At 39.2% G+C, this 18,827-nt stretch overlaps 1 protein-coding gene across 1 annotated transcript; it reads left to right on the forward strand.

The window, feature by feature from the left end:
• The first annotated feature begins 5,440 nt into the window (after positions 1-5,440).
• DHRS7C (dehydrogenase/reductase 7C) lies at positions 5,441-14,978 on the forward strand. Its single transcript, XM_075044808.1, has 7 exons — positions 5,441-5,587; positions 6,053-6,208; positions 10,853-10,965; positions 12,374-12,584; positions 13,154-13,246; positions 13,994-14,149; positions 14,656-14,978. The coding sequence occupies exons 2-7, from the start codon at positions 6,055-6,057 to the stop codon at positions 14,862-14,864; spliced, it is 936 nt and encodes a 311-aa protein (XP_074900909.1). The 5' UTR covers positions 5,441-5,587; positions 6,053-6,054; the 3' UTR covers positions 14,865-14,978.
• The last annotated feature ends 3,849 nt before the right edge of the window (positions 14,979-18,827 follow it).

The raw sequence follows: 18,827 nt of genomic DNA on the forward strand, positions 1-18,827 counted from the left end.
GGACATATGGTATCACATGTTCTGTGAGGAACGGGCTTTTGTTCTAGTCCAGGTGTGCAGAACATATTCTCTTGCTTTACTGTGCAGACTGTCTGCAGATAGTATATGAAACTCCTGCTCAGCTGAAACTAGGCAGAGGAATGAAGGCTGAAGTACAATGATTATTTTCAAGGACCGTATAAGATAACTGATATGCAACTGTTATAAATGGGATAATTGTAGGGTAGTTTAGAGGTGCAGACTCTTGGTAGGGCACTTGCTAATCATATTAGTAATACCTTATCAGGCTGAGATTGCCTAGGTAACCAGATCAGAGCCACATAATTTGTATATGGGTGTTGCAGAACGGGGACCAATGAGCAAAAAGTAATTCACAGTGGATTGTTTCTCTGGAAGGATTTTGAGAAGAGAGGGGAGATGAAATGACCACAAAAAGGTGGATTGAGAAGTAGAAAAAAATGGGGAATAATTGTCCTAGTTTCAGCTGGGATAGGGTTAACTGTCTTCCTAGTAGTTGGTACGGTGCTATGTTTTGAGTTCAGTATGTGAAGAATGTTGATAACACTGATGTTTTCAGTTGTTGCTAAGTAGTGTTTAGTCTAAAGTCAAGGATTTTTCAGCTTCTCATGCCCAGCCAGCGAGAAAGCTGGAGGGGCACAAGAAGTTGGCACAGGACACAGCCAGGGCACCTGACCCAAACTGGCCAACAGGGTATTCCATACCATGTGACGTCCCATTTAGTATAGGAACTGGGAAGTGGGGGCAGGGAATCGCCGCTCGGGGACTAGCTGGGTGTCAGTCGGCGGGTGGTGAGCAATTGTCCTGCGCATCATCTGTATAATCCAATCCTTTTATTATTACTGTTGTTATTTTATTAGTGTTATCATTATCATTATTAGTTTCTTCTTTTCTGTTCTATTAAACCGTTCTTATCTCAACCCATGAGTTTTACTTCTTTTCCTGATTTTCTCCCCCATCCCACTGGGTGGGGTGGGGGGAGTGAGTGAGCAGCTGTGTGGTGCTTAGTTGCTGGCTGGGGTTAAACCACGACAATAATGTATGAAACCAGGTAAAGAGAAAAGATGAGACCTAGCAACAGTAGGAGCGCAGATGCCTATGGATGGTAATGAAGCTGACTGCAGATCCAAGCCCACCAGGAAATTGGAGGGAAACTTGTTGGTCAACCTAAGAGAGTCTCCTTCAGGAGAAAGGAGGGCAGATTGACTATATGCTCATATAGAATCATAGAAATATAGAATCATAGAATCATTTAGGTTGGAAAAGACCTTCAAGATCATCGAGTCCAACCATCGTCCATGCCCACTAAACCATGTTCTGGAGTACCTTGTCTACGCGCTTTTTGAATACCTCCAGGGATGGTGACTTAACTACTTCCCTGAGCAGCCTATTCCAATGACTGACAACCCTCTCAGTAAAGAAAATTTTCCTAATATCCAACCTAAATCTCCCTTGCCACAACTTGAGGCCATTTCCTCTTGTCCTATCACCAGCCACCTGACAGAAGGGACCAACACCCACCTCATTACAACCTCCTCTCAGGTAGTTGTAGAGAGTGATAAGGTCTCCCCTCAGCCTTCTCTTCTCTAGACTGAACAGTCCCAGCTCCCTCAGCTGCTCCTTATAAGACTTGTGCTCCAGGCCCCTCACCAACTTGGTTGCCCTTCTCTGGACATGTTCCAGCAACTCAATGTCTTTCCTGTAGTGAGGGGCCCAAAACTGAACACAGTACTTGAGGTGTGGCCTCACCAGTGCCGAATACAGGGGAACAATCACGTCCCTGCTCCTGCTGGTCACACTATTTCTGATACAGGCCAGGATGCCATTGGCCTTCTTGGCCACCTGGGCACACTGCTGGCTCATATTCAGCTGGCTGTCCACCAGCACCCCCAGGTCTTTTTCTGCAGGCAGCTTTCCAGCCACTCTTCCCCAAGCCTGTAGTGCTGCAGCTTGGGGTTGCTGTGACCAAAGTGCAGGACCCAGCACTTGGCCTTGTTGAACTTTATACAATTGGCCTCAGCCCATCGATCCAGCCTGTCCAGATCTCTCTGTAGAGCCTACATATGTCTCTATTACTGAGATGAACACCAACTTTTCTTGTAGTTTTTTATCAGGATGCTTACCTTTCTGATTATGTAGGAGGAACCATACCTACATACTGTGGCACACCACTGCTGTGGATGTGTGGGAAGAGAACGTCAAATAAATAATGACATGGACTGGTGAGTGGTTTTGACCTTGAGCAGGCAGTGTGTTTGACTTGAACTATATGTTCTTCTGTTGACACTGTTTCTGATTCAAAGGTTTTTGGTTCTTACATTGTGATCACAAAACTTAAAACTTTCCAAAGGGCAGTTTTTAAGTCCAAAATTGTTAAGATTAGTTTTTTTACATTGAGAATGGAAATCCTGTATGTGTCTGCTGCTCCCATGACCAAACATGGTACTGACTGCTTTTTCAAGCAAGAATTTCAGTGCTTTCCAAGGCTTGAAAATATTCATAGAGGTATTATGAATATATGATGGGCTAATTGTGCAAGTCAACAACAGGTCTATGAATAGTGGGAACCATTCACAGATGGTTATGACATAGGTATAAACACAGGAATTCTAGCAAATGTCAGAAGTATCTTTAAGTAGAAATGGTACTATCTGTATGCTCAGTGATTTCAAAGCTATCAAAAGAAAATAGAAGGAAAATCAGTAAAATATGAATGGAAGGAAACAGAAACAATGGCTGAGGGGAAAAAAAAAGGTAAAATTCATCGAACTGTGAAAATAATGCAGTCACAGCAAATGCCCTACAATGTCACATGTTTGAGATAAATGGGGAACCCTGGACTCACTACAGCCTACGTGGTCCTTTATGGGAAGCATAAGAAGCACAGAACTAAAGCACTTTACCTGGCTACTGCTGGTATAAAAAATGTCTCTGGCTCTGAGTGCTGGAGACACATATCCTCTCAAAGTATATGAAAATCCATATGCCTTTCTTTTTCTACTCAAAGACAGAATTGTATTCCTAGATGTTAGGCAGCCAGTGATTAAAATAAAGAGCTACGGTGTAGATGAGAATATGCCTATGCTTAGGGATTTCACAACCCCCAGAAATGATAGCTGTAAAGCTAGGATCATCTTTTGGGACCAGACATGGATTTGAAATCTTGGATTCTTGTTTTTGGATGAATGCTTTAACCACCAGTGCCCCTAATAATTGCTTTCTCTACAGTGTGTTAAACTCTTGTTTCCTCCAAGAAACAAACAAACCCAAACAAAACATGGAAGAACACGCACCTTCCCACCCAATGCTATGTCCAGCACTTCTGAACAATGTGAAATGTAAGTGTATGTAAGTGCATGGTAATGATCTCAGACAGCCTTCTGGGTCAATCACTTCAGGGAATTAAGCCCTAGATCTCCAGAAAGTTTCAGGTTTGGACACATACTGATCTGCTCTCGACCAAGGGGTTGGGAACGTAGAGACTTTCAGAGCTAGCTGAGAGAGAGCGAGGGCCTCACTTTTGTTCGTTTCCCTGTAGATGAGTTACCCTTTTTATGGTATCTACCCTCTGAAACTATTTGTAATGATTCTTGTTTCTCTGGTGTTTCTAATGGTGCTCTGTAGGTGGCAGTGCAGAATGCATTTTTATGGCACTTCACCCAACTGAGAGATGTGTTTGGAAAGATTTGGGTGCTTTGGTTATTGTAGTCACTGTATGTCTGTATTTTTCCAGATGACGCAGGCAGTCTTCCTTTACAATTGTTCATTAATATTAACAGACATGTTAGCATTTTATCATTACAATCTTACACATTGTTGGTTGTCTAGTTCTTTCAACTGACTTTTTCCTGTTCTTGCTCTTACATTACTTGTACCATTGCTCGGGTTCATTTAGAAACAAAGCAAACAAATCACTTGGAACTCCTATAAATCGTCTGTCTTTAGTGTGTGCTTTTTTTTTGATGTTTCACCTTCACAGAAAAATGTTTTCAGAACCCTGAATAAATTAAACAAACAACACATCCTGTTCCATAAAAGGAACAAACCAGCTTACTTACTGATAGGGAAATGCATATCTATTTATTTAAAGCTGATGCTTTGAAAGTAAGCGAAGATAGATGGGGCTTTAGGGGTGATGGAAAATCAGATTTCCTCTGCTTCTGCAGGTGGCTTGGCATGACTTCTTAGCTTAATTGATTTATGTTTTTACATTCTCCTGTGGAAACTGATGTAAATTTCAGGACACCATGACCATTTTGCATTCGAAAGTAGGTATTTATTCATATCTGTCTTTCAGTATGGAGTCTTCTGAGCTAGAAGTGCACACAATGTTTCAAACATTATCATGTTATTCAGTTCTGTGGTTTGGAAATCTTAAATCATGGGTTCTTTGGCAGGGAACTTCAACTTTCACAGGCAGGAATATGCATGTTCATTCCCAATGTCATTAGCTTCTAGAGCAAGTTAGGTTTACAAACTAGTCCCATCCTATGCCCTCTTGAATAACTTTCTATCCTTTCCCACTCATTGAAAGCTAACACTGTCCTGGTACCTGCAGACCTAACCATGAAGTCCTTGTTCCTTGTTCCAACACTCCAGTATCAATGATTCTCTATCATTTGTAGACTTGTCATTATTTCATTGGAGATGAAAATTAGAACATAGAATTTAGATGACCACTTACACAGCATGAACAGGAGCACTGAATCTAGTTGTCAAAACTTACAATTTTAAGGCTGCAATACAATTTTTTGAAAGAGCAAACAGGAATGATTTACGGTAAACCATTCTTTTCTCTAGAACCCCAAAGGGCAACCCGTAACTGTGATTGTCAGTTTAACAGATCATATCTCTCTGCAGGAAATGTAAAAGATCACTTACCTAAAGTTGATATGGTCATGAAATTGCTGGGAAAGAGGCACATCTGCCTTGCAGATACCAAGAACGGAAAGCAGCCTGCGGCACCTAGAAGCGCAGTACGCCAGCCCAGTCTGTGCTCCTCCACTCAGCTGCCCACAGCAGCTCTGTGTGATGCACTGGTTCCCAAGCCAGCTTGCTCAAAGACCTTTTCCTGACACATACATACACCATTCATATTGCTGAACAGTGATTATTTCAAGTGACAACTTCTTTATGGTACCTTTTGCTTGTTTTTGAAGACCTATTGTTATGATGGGGTTTATACAAATGTTTTTATGTGTGAAGTTAATTGAAGGCCAATGACAAGAAGTTGAGACAGTCCCATGAACAACTGCAACTGAAGGCAAGACCGAAAGATAGATGTTTCTTTGTACAGCTGAATTGATACTGTACTAAGATCTTTTACATGGCTGCCCAGCCTGTTGGACTAGATAGGTCAGGCATCCAAATCACACTGCAGATGCTATATTTACTTTTAAAGTGTCTCTGTCACGTGGCTATACATAGCCATTCTCATTCAGGGCAAGCAGCCTCAACAAATGCAATGCTCTATGAAATTGTTAAAGGACTTTTAATTAAACCTTTAATACAAAAATTTACAAAAATACAAAAGAATGCTTTATCTGTGCCTGGAGTCTTCATAGCCATAGTAAGTGATTCTGTTTTCCTCTGTCTTTATAGAACAGAAACCACTTTTGTTATGTGTTTTATCTGAAATTAGGATTAAAAGCTTTTTATCTGTTTTCCTGCAATAGTAACGTAATTAAAAGTTCAGTGTTATATTTTAGCCTATGTTTTGCCTCAAGGCAATATTTTTACTAAAACTCTATTATGTTTTTGCCAACATAGAGTAATTTTGAATAAAAGGAATCCAGATTTGGTTAGACCATGCAATGATAAGGAAAACAAAGAAACAGTATTATCCTGCTTATTAAATTATAATATTAAGCCATTGATTGGAAAAGAAGCTTGCCACTGCTTCAAGTCTTTGGCATGCTGATTACTGGATTTCCTATATATGAAAATATTGCTTTTTTAGATAAGAATAATTTGAAAAACAATGATTGCATATTATGATTACTGTTACTCTCATATTGTCTTTTGTTTCCCACAGAGATGGGTTTTCTTGCTGTACTTGCTCTGCCATTACTTCTCTTAGGGATCAGTGGAATTATTTATATTTACCAGTCAGTCAGGTGGCTATTGTCCAAATCAGCTGTGCAAAACAAGGTGGTGGTGATCACGGATGCCATCTCTGGACTGGGCAAGGGTGAGTTGTCTCATTTTTTCTCAGTGTCAGAGAATAGAAACAGCCAGAGAGCCACCTCTTAGGTGATAAAATGTGCATACATTAACTTGTATATATTTGTAACTGCACGGATGAAGCAGAAGTTAAGAAATATATTTTTAAACAAATCCTATGATTTTTAAATGTACATTTTTAGTTTCAGCCACAGGAACTGCTGGTAAACTTTTAGGAACTACAGAGCTTTGTATTTATTTAATTCAATAGAATGAGAGGTTTTGTAAGCACATTAAGAGTTCTATTTTTAGCATGTTGCTACTATGAGATCTTATTACTTAAGCTGTCACTGGAGGGTAGCAGCAAATCAGTATAAACAGGTGTCACCTTACTCTTTACATGTTCCTTTTCAGCCCTTAAAGACTTCAACATTTCCTGCTCCCTGTAAACAACAGTGCTCACCCCTCTGTCCCTGTTCATATCTCTGCCCCCTTTATCACCCATGTTACTCCACTTATATTTATATATTATATATTTATGATATTATTTATCACTCCAGTACCTCCAAGTGGGCTGCCTGGCTGTGTGTAATGGTGGGTTCAGTGGACAGAAGGAAAGCGTATGTGATAATTTATCTATTTATATAAGCTGATTGCCTGGGTGGCCAGCCTCTTAGCATATACTTCTTCTTGGCTTGTATTTCCTGCCTACACAGTGCTACCAGATTAAAGGTACTGCGTCATATATTGCTTATGTACAGTTCTGCACTAGGCATCAGTTGAGGGGCAGTATATGCAAATGCCTGATAAGGCAACCATAGCTTCAGGCTACGTTTTGGTATTTTCAGTGAAGACTTCCTGTATGTTAGAAACCTTACACTCCAAAGCAGAAAACAGATGGGGAAAGGGAAAGGTCTTGCAGAATTATTCCTTAGCAAAACAGAGCAGAGATCTGCAATGGAAATACACATTATGTTGGCAAGGAGTGCTCTTTATCAGAGCCTGTTAGGACAAGGTATGAAATAATTCTGACCTCCACGTCCCACCTGGTCTTCCCTTTCCCTGGCACACTTCAGTTTCAGTTGAAGATAATATTAGCATGAATTTTCTCTGATTGGTTATATTTCAGTATTTTTGTTTGGAGAATTATGATTTGCAGTTCTCCAGCTAAGATTGGGTGTCTCATAGGATACGTAGAGGTTTCTAGACAGAAGTCCTGCTTGGAGCAGGAATATCACCAGTGCTAGATCTGGTGCATTGTGGCTTCAAGCCAAATATTGGAAACCTGCAAGGGTACAGAACATTTATTGAACATAAGAAAAAGGAAGAGCAACAGACGTCATCTACCTGGACTTGTGCAAAACATTTGACACTGTCCCACATGACATCCTTGTCTCTAAATTGGAAAGACATGGATTTGATGGATGGACCACTCGGTAGATAAGGAATAGAAGCCTTCCAGTACTTAAAGGTGCCTACAGAAAAGATAGGGAGGGACTCTTTATCATGGAGTGTAGTGATAGGATGAGGGTTAATGGTTTTAAACTGAAAGAAAGTAGGTTTAGAATAGGTATTAGGAAGAAATTCTTTACTGTGAGGGTGGTGAGACACTGGAATAGGTTGCCCAGAGAGAATTTGTGGATGCCCCATCCCTGGAAGTGTTCAAGGCCACATTGGATGGAGCTTTAAGCAACCTATCTAGTGGAAGGTGTCCCTGCCTATGGCAAGGGAGTTGGAACTAGGTGATCTTTAAGGTCCCTTCCAACCCAACCCATTCTCTTCTCTTCTCTCTTCTCTCTTCTTTCTTCTTTCTTCTTTCTATTCTCTCTTCTTTCTCCTCTTCTCTCTTGTTTCTCCTCTTCTCTCTTCTTTCTCCTCTTCTCTCTTCTTTCTCCTCTTCTCTCTTCTTTCTCCTCTTCTCTCTTCTTTCTCCTCTTCTCTCTTCTTTCTCTTCTCTTCGGTACCTTGCTCCAGCACTGCATGCGACCCGGGGAATATTTTCATAAGTTCAATTTCCTTATTAACCTTCATTTTTTTAAAAAAAATTTTGTGACTAGCTGCTGCCTCTCCCTTGAGGCTACAAAGGCAATGACCTCCCCCTCCCCCCTGCCCTTTCCCACAGAGAAGAAAAAGGAGGTAACTCAAATCAATTTTATTTTACTATCCTAAACATATCTACTGCCAGTATCCCATAGGGTGATAATGAGAAGTTATTTGCAGGCTCGAATCATTCCAAATCATGCAGAATTCACTGTGCAGTCCACTCATGCATATGTGATGGCCATTCATCCAGAGCTTTAAAATACCAGCTGTCTGGACAGCTGCTGCATATTTGAGCTCTTAGGCAACAGCCAAATTCCTTTTCCAACATGCCATAATTTCCGGACTAAAGACAACATTTATCAACATTAAAAAAGAGAAACAAAAACTATGACGATTGAAGTTGTTTGCAGTGGTTTATCGTTATTTAACCTGATTCCTGTTTCTTCTCAGTGCTATATCTCAGGAAAGTCCAGGATAGTTCTAGAGGAGAACATAATTCATTTCCCTTTTCCCCTTTTATTGCTGTTCACACAGTAGTCACATTTTATTCACAAAGTTGCCCCAGCTGTTATATTTATACAAAAAATAGTGGTGTAGTTGTCCTAGTACTGGCAAATAATCTTTGGGGCTTTAAATAAAAAATCTTTCTATGCTAGAAAAAAGAAAATGAAAGACACGCATAAAATTACTCTTGTAAATAATGAAAAAGATTACATAAATAGAAGTTTCCAGCTGCACAGGTTTACAAAGATAGAAGAGTGGATCCAGAAGTGCTTCCATACAGATATTAAGAGTCTAGCATGGGCATTTAAGAAATCTAAGATGGGCATATTAGCATAACTGGATTTCCCTGTGGGTATTGAAATCTAAAGAAAATGCTTTTTGGAGGACAGACAGCACTAGGGTTGTACTCTTTCCCATTCAAAAAAGGCCGTAGTAACTAAGACAAATCAAGTATGCTGGAAAGGTCTAAGAGTAATTTTAAGACCACATTCCCATTCCACCCATATTGAATATGTAACTGTCATACAGATTTGGTCTAGGGACCAAATATGAGGGCTCCAAGACTGAAAGCTTTTTGGGAGACCTAATCAGGAAAAAAAAAAACCACATGAGGGGAAAAATAACTGTTGATTTCCAATCCTACCAGCACACATAACCCACTGTCAAACCCACAGACATCTGGTTTGGGGCACAGTGGGCACATCATCTGTCGCATCCTCAGGCCTATCTGAAAGACATTATCTATTACAAGAAAGAAGAGATGGGAAATTGTATACTTTTCCTGGTCAGGAGGACAACCTTGACAGATTCCTGGACTGAGAGCCACAGTTTCAGTTCAGCAGATCTAGAACGTGCACCCTGTAGCAGCCTGTAACAGCCAGAGGCATACAGCTGACAATGAATTCCCAAAAGATGCCCATGAGATATCCATGCTCCATGTTTTTAAACACCTTTCTTTGGTCAAACTGACAGGACAGTGAGGAATATATTCTCCCTCAACACCACCTAGACAAGAAAATAGACCAGACATGCTGTCAAGAAGCTCCAGCCTGGTATTTCATAGTCTGGATTGAGTTGATCACATACTCCCATGAACACCTAAACTAATGAGTTGGCTACAGTCTTGTAGCCAGAATGGAGGTGGTATGATGGGTAACACTGACTGCCAGTTCCTCTTGTTACGTGAGTCCCCACTTTCAGAAAAGCACAATCATAGTTCACTTGCATAAAAAAGGGAGAAGAATCATCCCTAGAGACCTAGCTTAAACTGGGGTGAACCCCTAGCTCAGAATAACCCTGAATATATGGAGAAAAAAGCAGTGCCATCCCAGCATACCCTGAAACTTCTCAGTGCCCTTCTCAGGAAGGCTTCAGGGAATGTAGCTGAACAAGAGGTAGTTCAGGCTGGTCCCTGATGCCTCTGATGACTACTGGGAAGTTCTAATACTCAGGAGATAAAGGTCTTGGGATGGATTGCCTATGGAGGGAACAGTCTGTAGAAGAAAGGCCTCTCTCATTGATGCTCCGTTGGTGGGCCAGTGGATGGTAAATTTCTCTGTATTGCTCTTTCTCAAAGTTGTAGGTAAGTTTCATGTTGCCAAGAGTTTCATGAAGGTAGCATACAGAGCTAGTTTTACTATTTACTGGGGTTGGTTGGTTTCTTCTTTACACTGCAGTAGACATGAAGTTGCAGAAGATGCAGTTTGTATTGTAACAACCTAAAGTATGTCTTTTTGAATATATTTTGCTTTATAGCAAGTGTGGCTGTAGGTGGAGAGAGTTAAGGAAGGTAATCAGAACAATTTTTCTAACTCAAAGCCATCATCCATTAACTGGCATATTGTTATTTTCTTAATTAAATTTTTAAATCCCATGACTAAAGAGTGCCATTGTGCTGTACCATTAATTGTGCATTATACCATTACATTAAATTTTAATTTGTTACTGACATATATATTATTGCCATTTAATGTTTTATTTTTTCTCATATATATTTATTCTTTCAAAATTAATGAATTTTAGAGCATAGATTCAACATCATTAGCAAAACCAGCATCCCATTTCAACCAAAATAAACAAAATCAAATTGTTGTTATTATTTATTTTGAATGTATTTCTCTCCTAGAATGTTCTCGGGTGTTTCATACAGGAGGAGCAAGACTTGTGCTGTGTGGCAGGACATGGGAAAAGTTAGAAGCCTTGTACGATGCTTTAATTAGTGTGGCAGACCCCAGTATAGTAAGTATTTCCTCACTCTGCTTTGAAAATTCACAACTTGAGGTAAACACCTTGTTCAGGTACACAAAGCACTTTTAAATCCAGTAGAACAAGGTACATGAAACATGATTCACTGTTAATGGTGATTTTGGTCACCCAGGTAACACACTTAGCACAGTCCAGGGGAGGGAGAGAGAGAGAGAAGCATCTCTGAATGTCTTCAGAGCATGATGCCAAAAGTATAAGTCAGAAATCCTGCTCTCTTGAGCTAATTCAAGGCAATTACTGTAAAGCAGCTGAGTGGTCCTGCATTTTGAACAAGCCACCCAACTAGAAATGCTAGGCAGAGGAATTTGCCTGTTAATTTGGATGAAAGGGATCCAAAGTGCTTCATTTAATCACAGGAAGTATCATCCATTTTTCACATAATTAGAATGCTCGAGGAGCGAGAGATGGGTCTAAATATTGAAATAATTTTGAGTTTCTCCACTGCTCTGGGAGAAGTCCCATCTAGAAGGGCATGGGACCATATGAATAAGAGTACCCTTTCCTCATTAACACTGGCTGGGTCACCATGTAAGTAGACATGCAAGGCTGCCCCTGCTGCCAGTTTCTTTGATGCTCATGGGAAAGCTTTCCGTCTGTGGCCAACAGATATCTTACTCATTTTGGGGCACAGGTGTTCTGAAGGCATCACACAAGTTCTACAGCCATTGCTCACCAGACCAACAAACATTTGCATTTGACCCCTTTTTTTCAGTAAGCTTCATTCATCTGCATAAATAAACATAAAAGTAGTATGTTCATGTTAGTCTGTGCAGATTCAGCTAGGAAAAAAATATTAAGTATGACTAAGGGATCTGCATTACATCACCATAGTAATATAATAAGAGAAGATAGTCAGAGTTCATTCCTTTGTCCCATAGCTGATAAAATCTACATCTCTGCAGAAATCATACAAATGAAAACTCTGTTTGAATAACCTATAGCTGAACAAACCATTCTTACCTTTCAACTGTCCCCCATGTATACATAAATTATCTATCAAAGCACCATATCCTAGCCTCTGTCGTCAGCAAAGTTCTCCAGAGGGCTGGTTACACAAAGACTATAACTTGGAGTGGTAGGAGTCACCCTGTGTCTATTATCTGTCTCCACTAATTACAAGAGAGACAAAACTCAATAGGGTAGATCTAGTCCGGCTTACCCTTCCCATGGTGTTCTGATTCATCTGAATTTCAGAGTCTATGAATACCTGTTGCTGAACTACCTTCTTTCTAGAGTGGGTTAAAAAAAACAAATGAAAGTTTTTGTAAGAATGATAAAAGCACTTTCTTCAGATATCAAGGTAGATTAATTTACAAGACAAGTAAATAGGAACACATTTTTATACAACAGGTATCCTTGAAATAAGTCTTTTCTTTATTAGACATATGCACCAAAGCTCATACTTATGGATATCTCAGATGTAAACTGCATTCAAGATGTAGCTAAGGAAATCCTGAATTGCTATGGCTGTGTGGATATACTGATCAACAATGCAAGCATGAAGGTGAAAGGAGCAGTGCAGAGCATTTCATTGGAACTTGATAAAAAGATAATGGATGCCAACTATTTTGGACCTATAACATTAACCAAAGGTATTTTAATTTCTTTTGCTGTTTTCCTGTTGCCACTTAAAGCTTGAGATCCAAGTCATTGGTGTTACACTGTTTCATCTGCACTTATTTTTGCCTTCTGCATTAGAATCAGATGCAATCCTGGGAAAATCAATGGACTGAAATTGAGGTGAAGATGATCAAAATCAGAGTGCCTGGGTTTGGAAATAGACTGGTCAAGAAATATATAAGCAGGTGTTTGAAAGACAGACTTTTTTTAAAAATGTCTGCTTATTGTATTTTGTATATGGTGACTCCTTTATTTATGTGCTTGCTACCTCTGTTACAAAGACAGTTGTTTTCAAAACCCTTGCAAGGATACAGACAGGCTGACAATTAAATGTGATAATATTTCACCCAAATCTGCACATAGAATCCAAGTGAAGTCTAGAAGACACTCAATTTCCAGCTACTGGATTTTGTGATATTTTTGATTGCAGTATTGAGACAACCTTCATTAAAGTTGTGCTATCTACACTTCAGCTGTCACTTCTTTTTACTAAATACATTGAGGTATTTTGCTTATGTGGCTTTTTATTTCTTTTTTTTAGCTATTCTTCCCAGCATGATCTCAAGAAGAAGTGGCCAAATTGTTCTAATTAACAGTATTCAAGGAAAAATAGGAATCCCATTTCGTGCAGCTTGTAAGTTATACATAGCAAAAATGTGCATTCTAATGCATAAATTGTGAGTATTCTATGGCACTGATAATAGATTATTAAAAGTGCTAATTTGCGTCCTAATTCAGTAAACTCTTAATACCATATTTGGCTGAAAAATTTTCAAAGAAGTGGAACTCAAGAAGAAATATTTAAAATAGTATCTTTGAAGTATAACTACTGCCTAAGATATTGGGGACAAGAGGATATAAAATGTGACAATAAGGGGTTTTTATGATCTTAGGAGACATTCAGGAAACAGCAAGCTTGTAGGTCTAACATCTGTACTGGGCATATTAATAGAAACCATAACAAAGAATGAAGTAATGTACAAATGTAACATACTGGTAGATACTAGCTACTGCTTTGTAAAGTGAGATTCATGCACTTAATGGATTTGTGTGTGGGAGTTTAAAAGGAGATGTAGTAATTGTATTCTGCTTGGCTTTCCAGAAAATTTTCAAGATGGTCTTTCATCCAAAGATCCTAATGAAACTAACCCATCCTGAACTATGATGAAAAGTCTTTGCATTAATAAAACGCAAAGTTAGTGGACAGAAAATATAGGATAGATGTAAATAGATATTTGTAATTGTGACAGGATGGCTAATCATTCCATGCTTAATTTTCCAAACATTCATGTTTTATGGAGCTCTATCATACCATACATCTATATCAATGCATTCATATATCCAAACATGCATATGTGGGGGTTTTTTTTCTTTCTTTTAGATGCTGCTTCTAAGCATGCTGCTGTAGGCTTTTTTGATTGTCTTAGAGCTGAAATGGAAGAATTTGATATTTCTGTCAGCACTGTGAATCCAACCTTCATCTGTTCATACCATCGCCAACCAGCACCTGGCAACTGGGAGGCATCTATTTGGAAATGTAAGGTTTGATGCATCAAGAGAGATGGTAGATAAGGCCTATATAGTAGTATGGAGGGTTTCCCAGGGAGAAGACAGGAGCATAGGGAAAAGAATGGAAATGACAAAAAGGATGAACAGGTTAGGGGAGCAAAAGAAAAGAAAGATTGGAGAGTTCAGATGAGCCTAGTGAAAAGAGAAGGAACATGGAAAGAGACAACAGTATGTAATAAAATAAATACACTAGGGGATGGGAAATGGAGGTAGAGCAGAGCATGAAAGGTCCAAAGGGAGACTTTCACTCCACTCAGGTTTGCTCCTTCTCTTAGGGACTGTGAGGGTTTTACTTCAAAATTGTAAAAAGATCTTAGGGACATAGTGATGAGAGAAAGGGAAGGGGTAAGAGATTGAAAGTGTGTATGAATTTAACTAATTTTACTGATGCACTAGCTGTGCATCTTTTCACCACCGTTCCCTCAGATGTGTCTGTCTGTCTGTCGCTCTCACTCCTCTCTGTTTGATTTACAGTCTTTTTCAGAAAGGTGGCATATGGTGTGCACCCAGTGGAGGTGGCAGAGGAAGTCTTGTGCACAGTAAGCAGTAAGAAGCAGGAGGTACTTATTGCCAACCCTATCCCCAGAGCAGCAGTTTACATTCGGACCTTCTTCCCTGAGATGTTTTTTGCCATTGTTGCCTCAGGGATTAGGGAAAAGCTGAAGACAGAAGAGGAAAATTGATTTTGTTCAGTTCTTTACCCTGCTTTTGACCTGAAAAAAAGTTTGGTTCAAATGTCAATGATTTCTGCTTCTCACTATGGGTAGAATAAAGCAGGAGGCTTTATTAAACATGAACCAGCCAATGTCTCACTTAGTGATTCACTACCATTGTCACACGCTCATCTGTGGGATTTCTACTCTTCTGGATTTAGTGAATATGACAAGACGTCATTGTTTGCATTGCAACAGTATGGGAAAAACTCTACTAGGAACTCTATTACTGTTTTAAGAGAGTGATGCCCAATCTAAATTGGTAGATCAAAGTTTGGGGACCTGCAGCAACTTACCAGAATAGTCTGTCAGTGCTAGGACTGATGGGAACTTACAGGAACAAAAGGAAGGGGAAGTAAGGAGGTGTGGGAGAGAAAGCAGTAAAAATCAGTGGAAAATGGGGTTGGAGCCTTAATCAGAGTGTTCCTCAGATGTGCTTTTTGGAAGTACTTGCAGGATATGCAAACGTTTAGCGCAAATAAGAGCTTATCTAGTTCAATATCTCATCCACAACAGGACCCTGGAGTACATGCTTAAAAGATGGATTATGAGAGTGGGACAATAATATGGAGACACTCCCTGTATTGTACTCTCCCAGGTTCTGGTAATCTGCTACACAGTTTGAAACAGAATCTGTCTCTGTGTCTTGTTAAACTATCAATTTTTCACACAAATTTTTCAAACTCCTGTTTGAAACATTCCATCCCTGAGGAAAGGAACTAATCATATATTAAAAAAAGACTTCATTATGTTTACTTTAAACCTGTTGTCAGATAATATTCTCTGATATCTCCTACTTCTTTTACTGTGAGAGACAAAAAGTAATGGTACTCAATTCATTCACTCCCAGTCATCCATGCCCATCATACTTTCCATGCAGTTACCTGTTTTCCGAGTTGGAGAGCCCTGGTATCTATTCACTCTCTGTATGTGAGAAGTCCAGATTATTATTCTTGTTCTTCTTTATATCTTTTCTTGGTTTACTTTTTTTTTTTTAAGATGGACAGGCCACAGCTGCATGCAGCATTCAAGATAGATAAACAATCTGGACTCACAGACAAGCAGACAGATGCTTCCTGCATTTTTCACTTCTTTTCTTCTTCTGCATGTCTTATGCAAATTCCTGGTTTTGAGATATTTTTCTGACTGCTACTGAGCACTGAGTTCCCTTGTCCACTCTGCTATGTGTGGTAATTAATCATTATATTCAACATGACCGTGGCCATTACTCATGTCAATTGTGTAAATTCCATATAATTCCCGAAGTCCTCTCACTCCTAGATATTCTGAGTTTCTCTTCCCTATCACATTTTCCATTCATGCTGTGAACTTACCCCTTTTTTGTTTCATACTGTGAGCTGAACCAGAATATAAATAAAGCTCATGCAAGGGTGTCCTGATCTTCAGTTTTACATCTAAGAGCTTGAATTCTGTCTCCCAAATCCTCCTCTGGCCTTTCTTTTGTCATCAGTACTCACAGAGATCATGACCACCTGCTTTTTTGCAGACACTCCCAAAATGCCTTATTTGCAGAATACCTACAAAGGAAATACCTACTCAGAAGCATGTAACCAAACTACACTTCCTGCTACAACAAGTCCAGTTGCTCATATAGCTTTCAACACCAGCTGCACTTATCTACGTCTTTCTATCAGTAAGAATCACCAAACATTAAAGGAACTAGTGCATTGTTATCATCTTGCAGGGACGTTAACCTGTTCCTGTATCTCTAATTCATTTGCTCTGGCAATCAAGAAACATGCATGCATCTACCTCACTCAGGGAAGTCTAGTTCACAACTAGTGAGAAGTAGCCAGTTCCTGCAGTACCTGCTGGAGTTCCATCTATTTGCTGTTGTAGCACTGGGCTTTTATTGTTGTTTGAATGACTATACCTTAACTGTGAAGTCAACCATCCACTTTGCCAAAAATTTTCTTGCTCCTCACCAGAACTCTACTCCCTCAAGCAAATGTGCTTTACCTGTGGTCTCAGTTATACTTGTGTCTGTGCCTAAGCAACAGCCAAGCCCTTCACAGCTCCACAAAATCATCAGAAAAGGATCAGAGAATCATAGGACATCACAGCTAAACATGAAACAACATTATCTTGCTTTGTTGTAAAAACAAATGGATTGCATGTTCAAATAAGCTGAATAATCCTTCTGCTCCATTTTGCACTTTCTAGATATCAGCAGGAATTCTTCATTGGTTTTGAATATTTCACTTTAAAAATTTGGAACAGTTCAAGAAATCACAGTGAGAAGAAATGAGAGTAACAAAAGTAAAATAACACCTGTGGTCTATCAAGAAATTTTTAAAGAACAGATGTATTTTAATCTAGAAAGTAGAAGAAAGTCATATCTAAACAATTTTCAAATACCTAAAATGTACTCCAAGAGGATAGAACTAAACTGTTCTCCATTTCTGCTGTAGTAGAACAATGTGCTAAAATTACTGCAAAGGAGATTTACAGGGAAAGAATTTTCTGCTAAGAATAGTTAAGCATGAAGGATAAATTGCCACAGAAATTTTAGAATGCCTGTCTTTGGAAGCTTTAAAGAAGAGATTAATGAAACATCTGTAAAAAAGCAATGTAGCTTTAGTTTATCCTGCCTAAAGGAAAAGAAGGATTAGGTGACCTTTTAAATGGGTCACACTTTTCTATAATTCTGTGGTCTTTTCTCATTTTGAGAACAAGGATTCTCCACTGGTATTTCCGAAGTAGTGTTTTTTCCTCCAGGGAAATCTATTATTTAATCTGAAGTTTTCTATTTATTTCATTTGTCCATCTCTGCCTTACTGTTTAAATACCTGTGAATATATGTTGCATATAAAAATATTATGACAATAAAAAGAAATATTATGAGTTCATTAAGAGATATTCTCTATGAGCCTCACTCAGCCATATTTTAATCTATGTGGTTTCCTAACTTTTATAAATGAGGACAAAACTAGGCCTGCAGATTTAGTTGTAGAAGTCATAGGAGAAAGATATTAAACTACAGCTCCTTTAATTTTTTTTTTTAAGCTTCTCACATGCCTAAAGGGCACATAATTTTCTTTTAATGTGAGCTGCAGCTGGCTGCACTGTTTCAAATTTATGGGTTTTGTGCTGAAATCAACTATTCTTGGTGTTGGCCAAGAAAGTTGACATTGCTGGACACAAGTGCCCTTGAAGTAAGGAAGAATTTAAAAGAGTGCTAAGACTGGAAAGTCTTAGAAGTGAGGAGACTCTTGTCTAATTTTAGACATCTGTCTTAGAGCCTACTCAGAGCTAACCTCCCACATCCCCTTCTTAAGCAGTGGAAAGAAACAGGTGCCTTTAACCTGTGATTTATCCAACATACAGCTTAGGATAACATGAATTGCATCCTAGAAGTGCCTATTTCTCTCATTAACTTTCATTGGACTCCAGGTAACCAGCGCAACTGTAGATCTGGGTATCTGTGTCACAGGCAGCTGAAGTTTACTGAGATGCCACATTCATCAGGATTGATTGGGTCAAATGAACTGGAATAAAAGTGCCACGGTATTTTCTAAGCTGCCCTTTTTTTTTTTTTTTGCCTACTTTCAAATAATGTTGTTCAAGGACTTACCCCAGAACTATCAATGTCTACAAACTGGGAATCAAAATACGGGCCAGAATGTGAAATCATGGGTTGCAAATAGGGATAAGTAGTCTTGCATTTCATCAGGTGAATCTGTTTACAAAACATCCAGCAAAACACTTACACCTCCTTGAATGGTTAGCATGTGAGAAAACCAGACTGTCTGAGATTTAAGTATTGATCAGGATGGGGGTCCTACTGCACAGTTATTTAAAAGCTCTTGTCCAGATACAGTGTTTTGTATGAGTGCAAATGACTGTGAGAACCCTGAGGAAAGAGCATAGGGTAGAGACTACCAGTCTGTGTTTATAAACTGCAGGCTAAAA

Source organism: Buteo buteo, chromosome 13, assembly GCF_964188355.1.
Source record: "Buteo buteo chromosome 13, bButBut1.hap1.1, whole genome shotgun sequence".
In the NCBI taxonomy this organism is placed as follows: domain Eukaryota; kingdom Metazoa; phylum Chordata; class Aves; order Accipitriformes; family Accipitridae; genus Buteo; species Buteo buteo.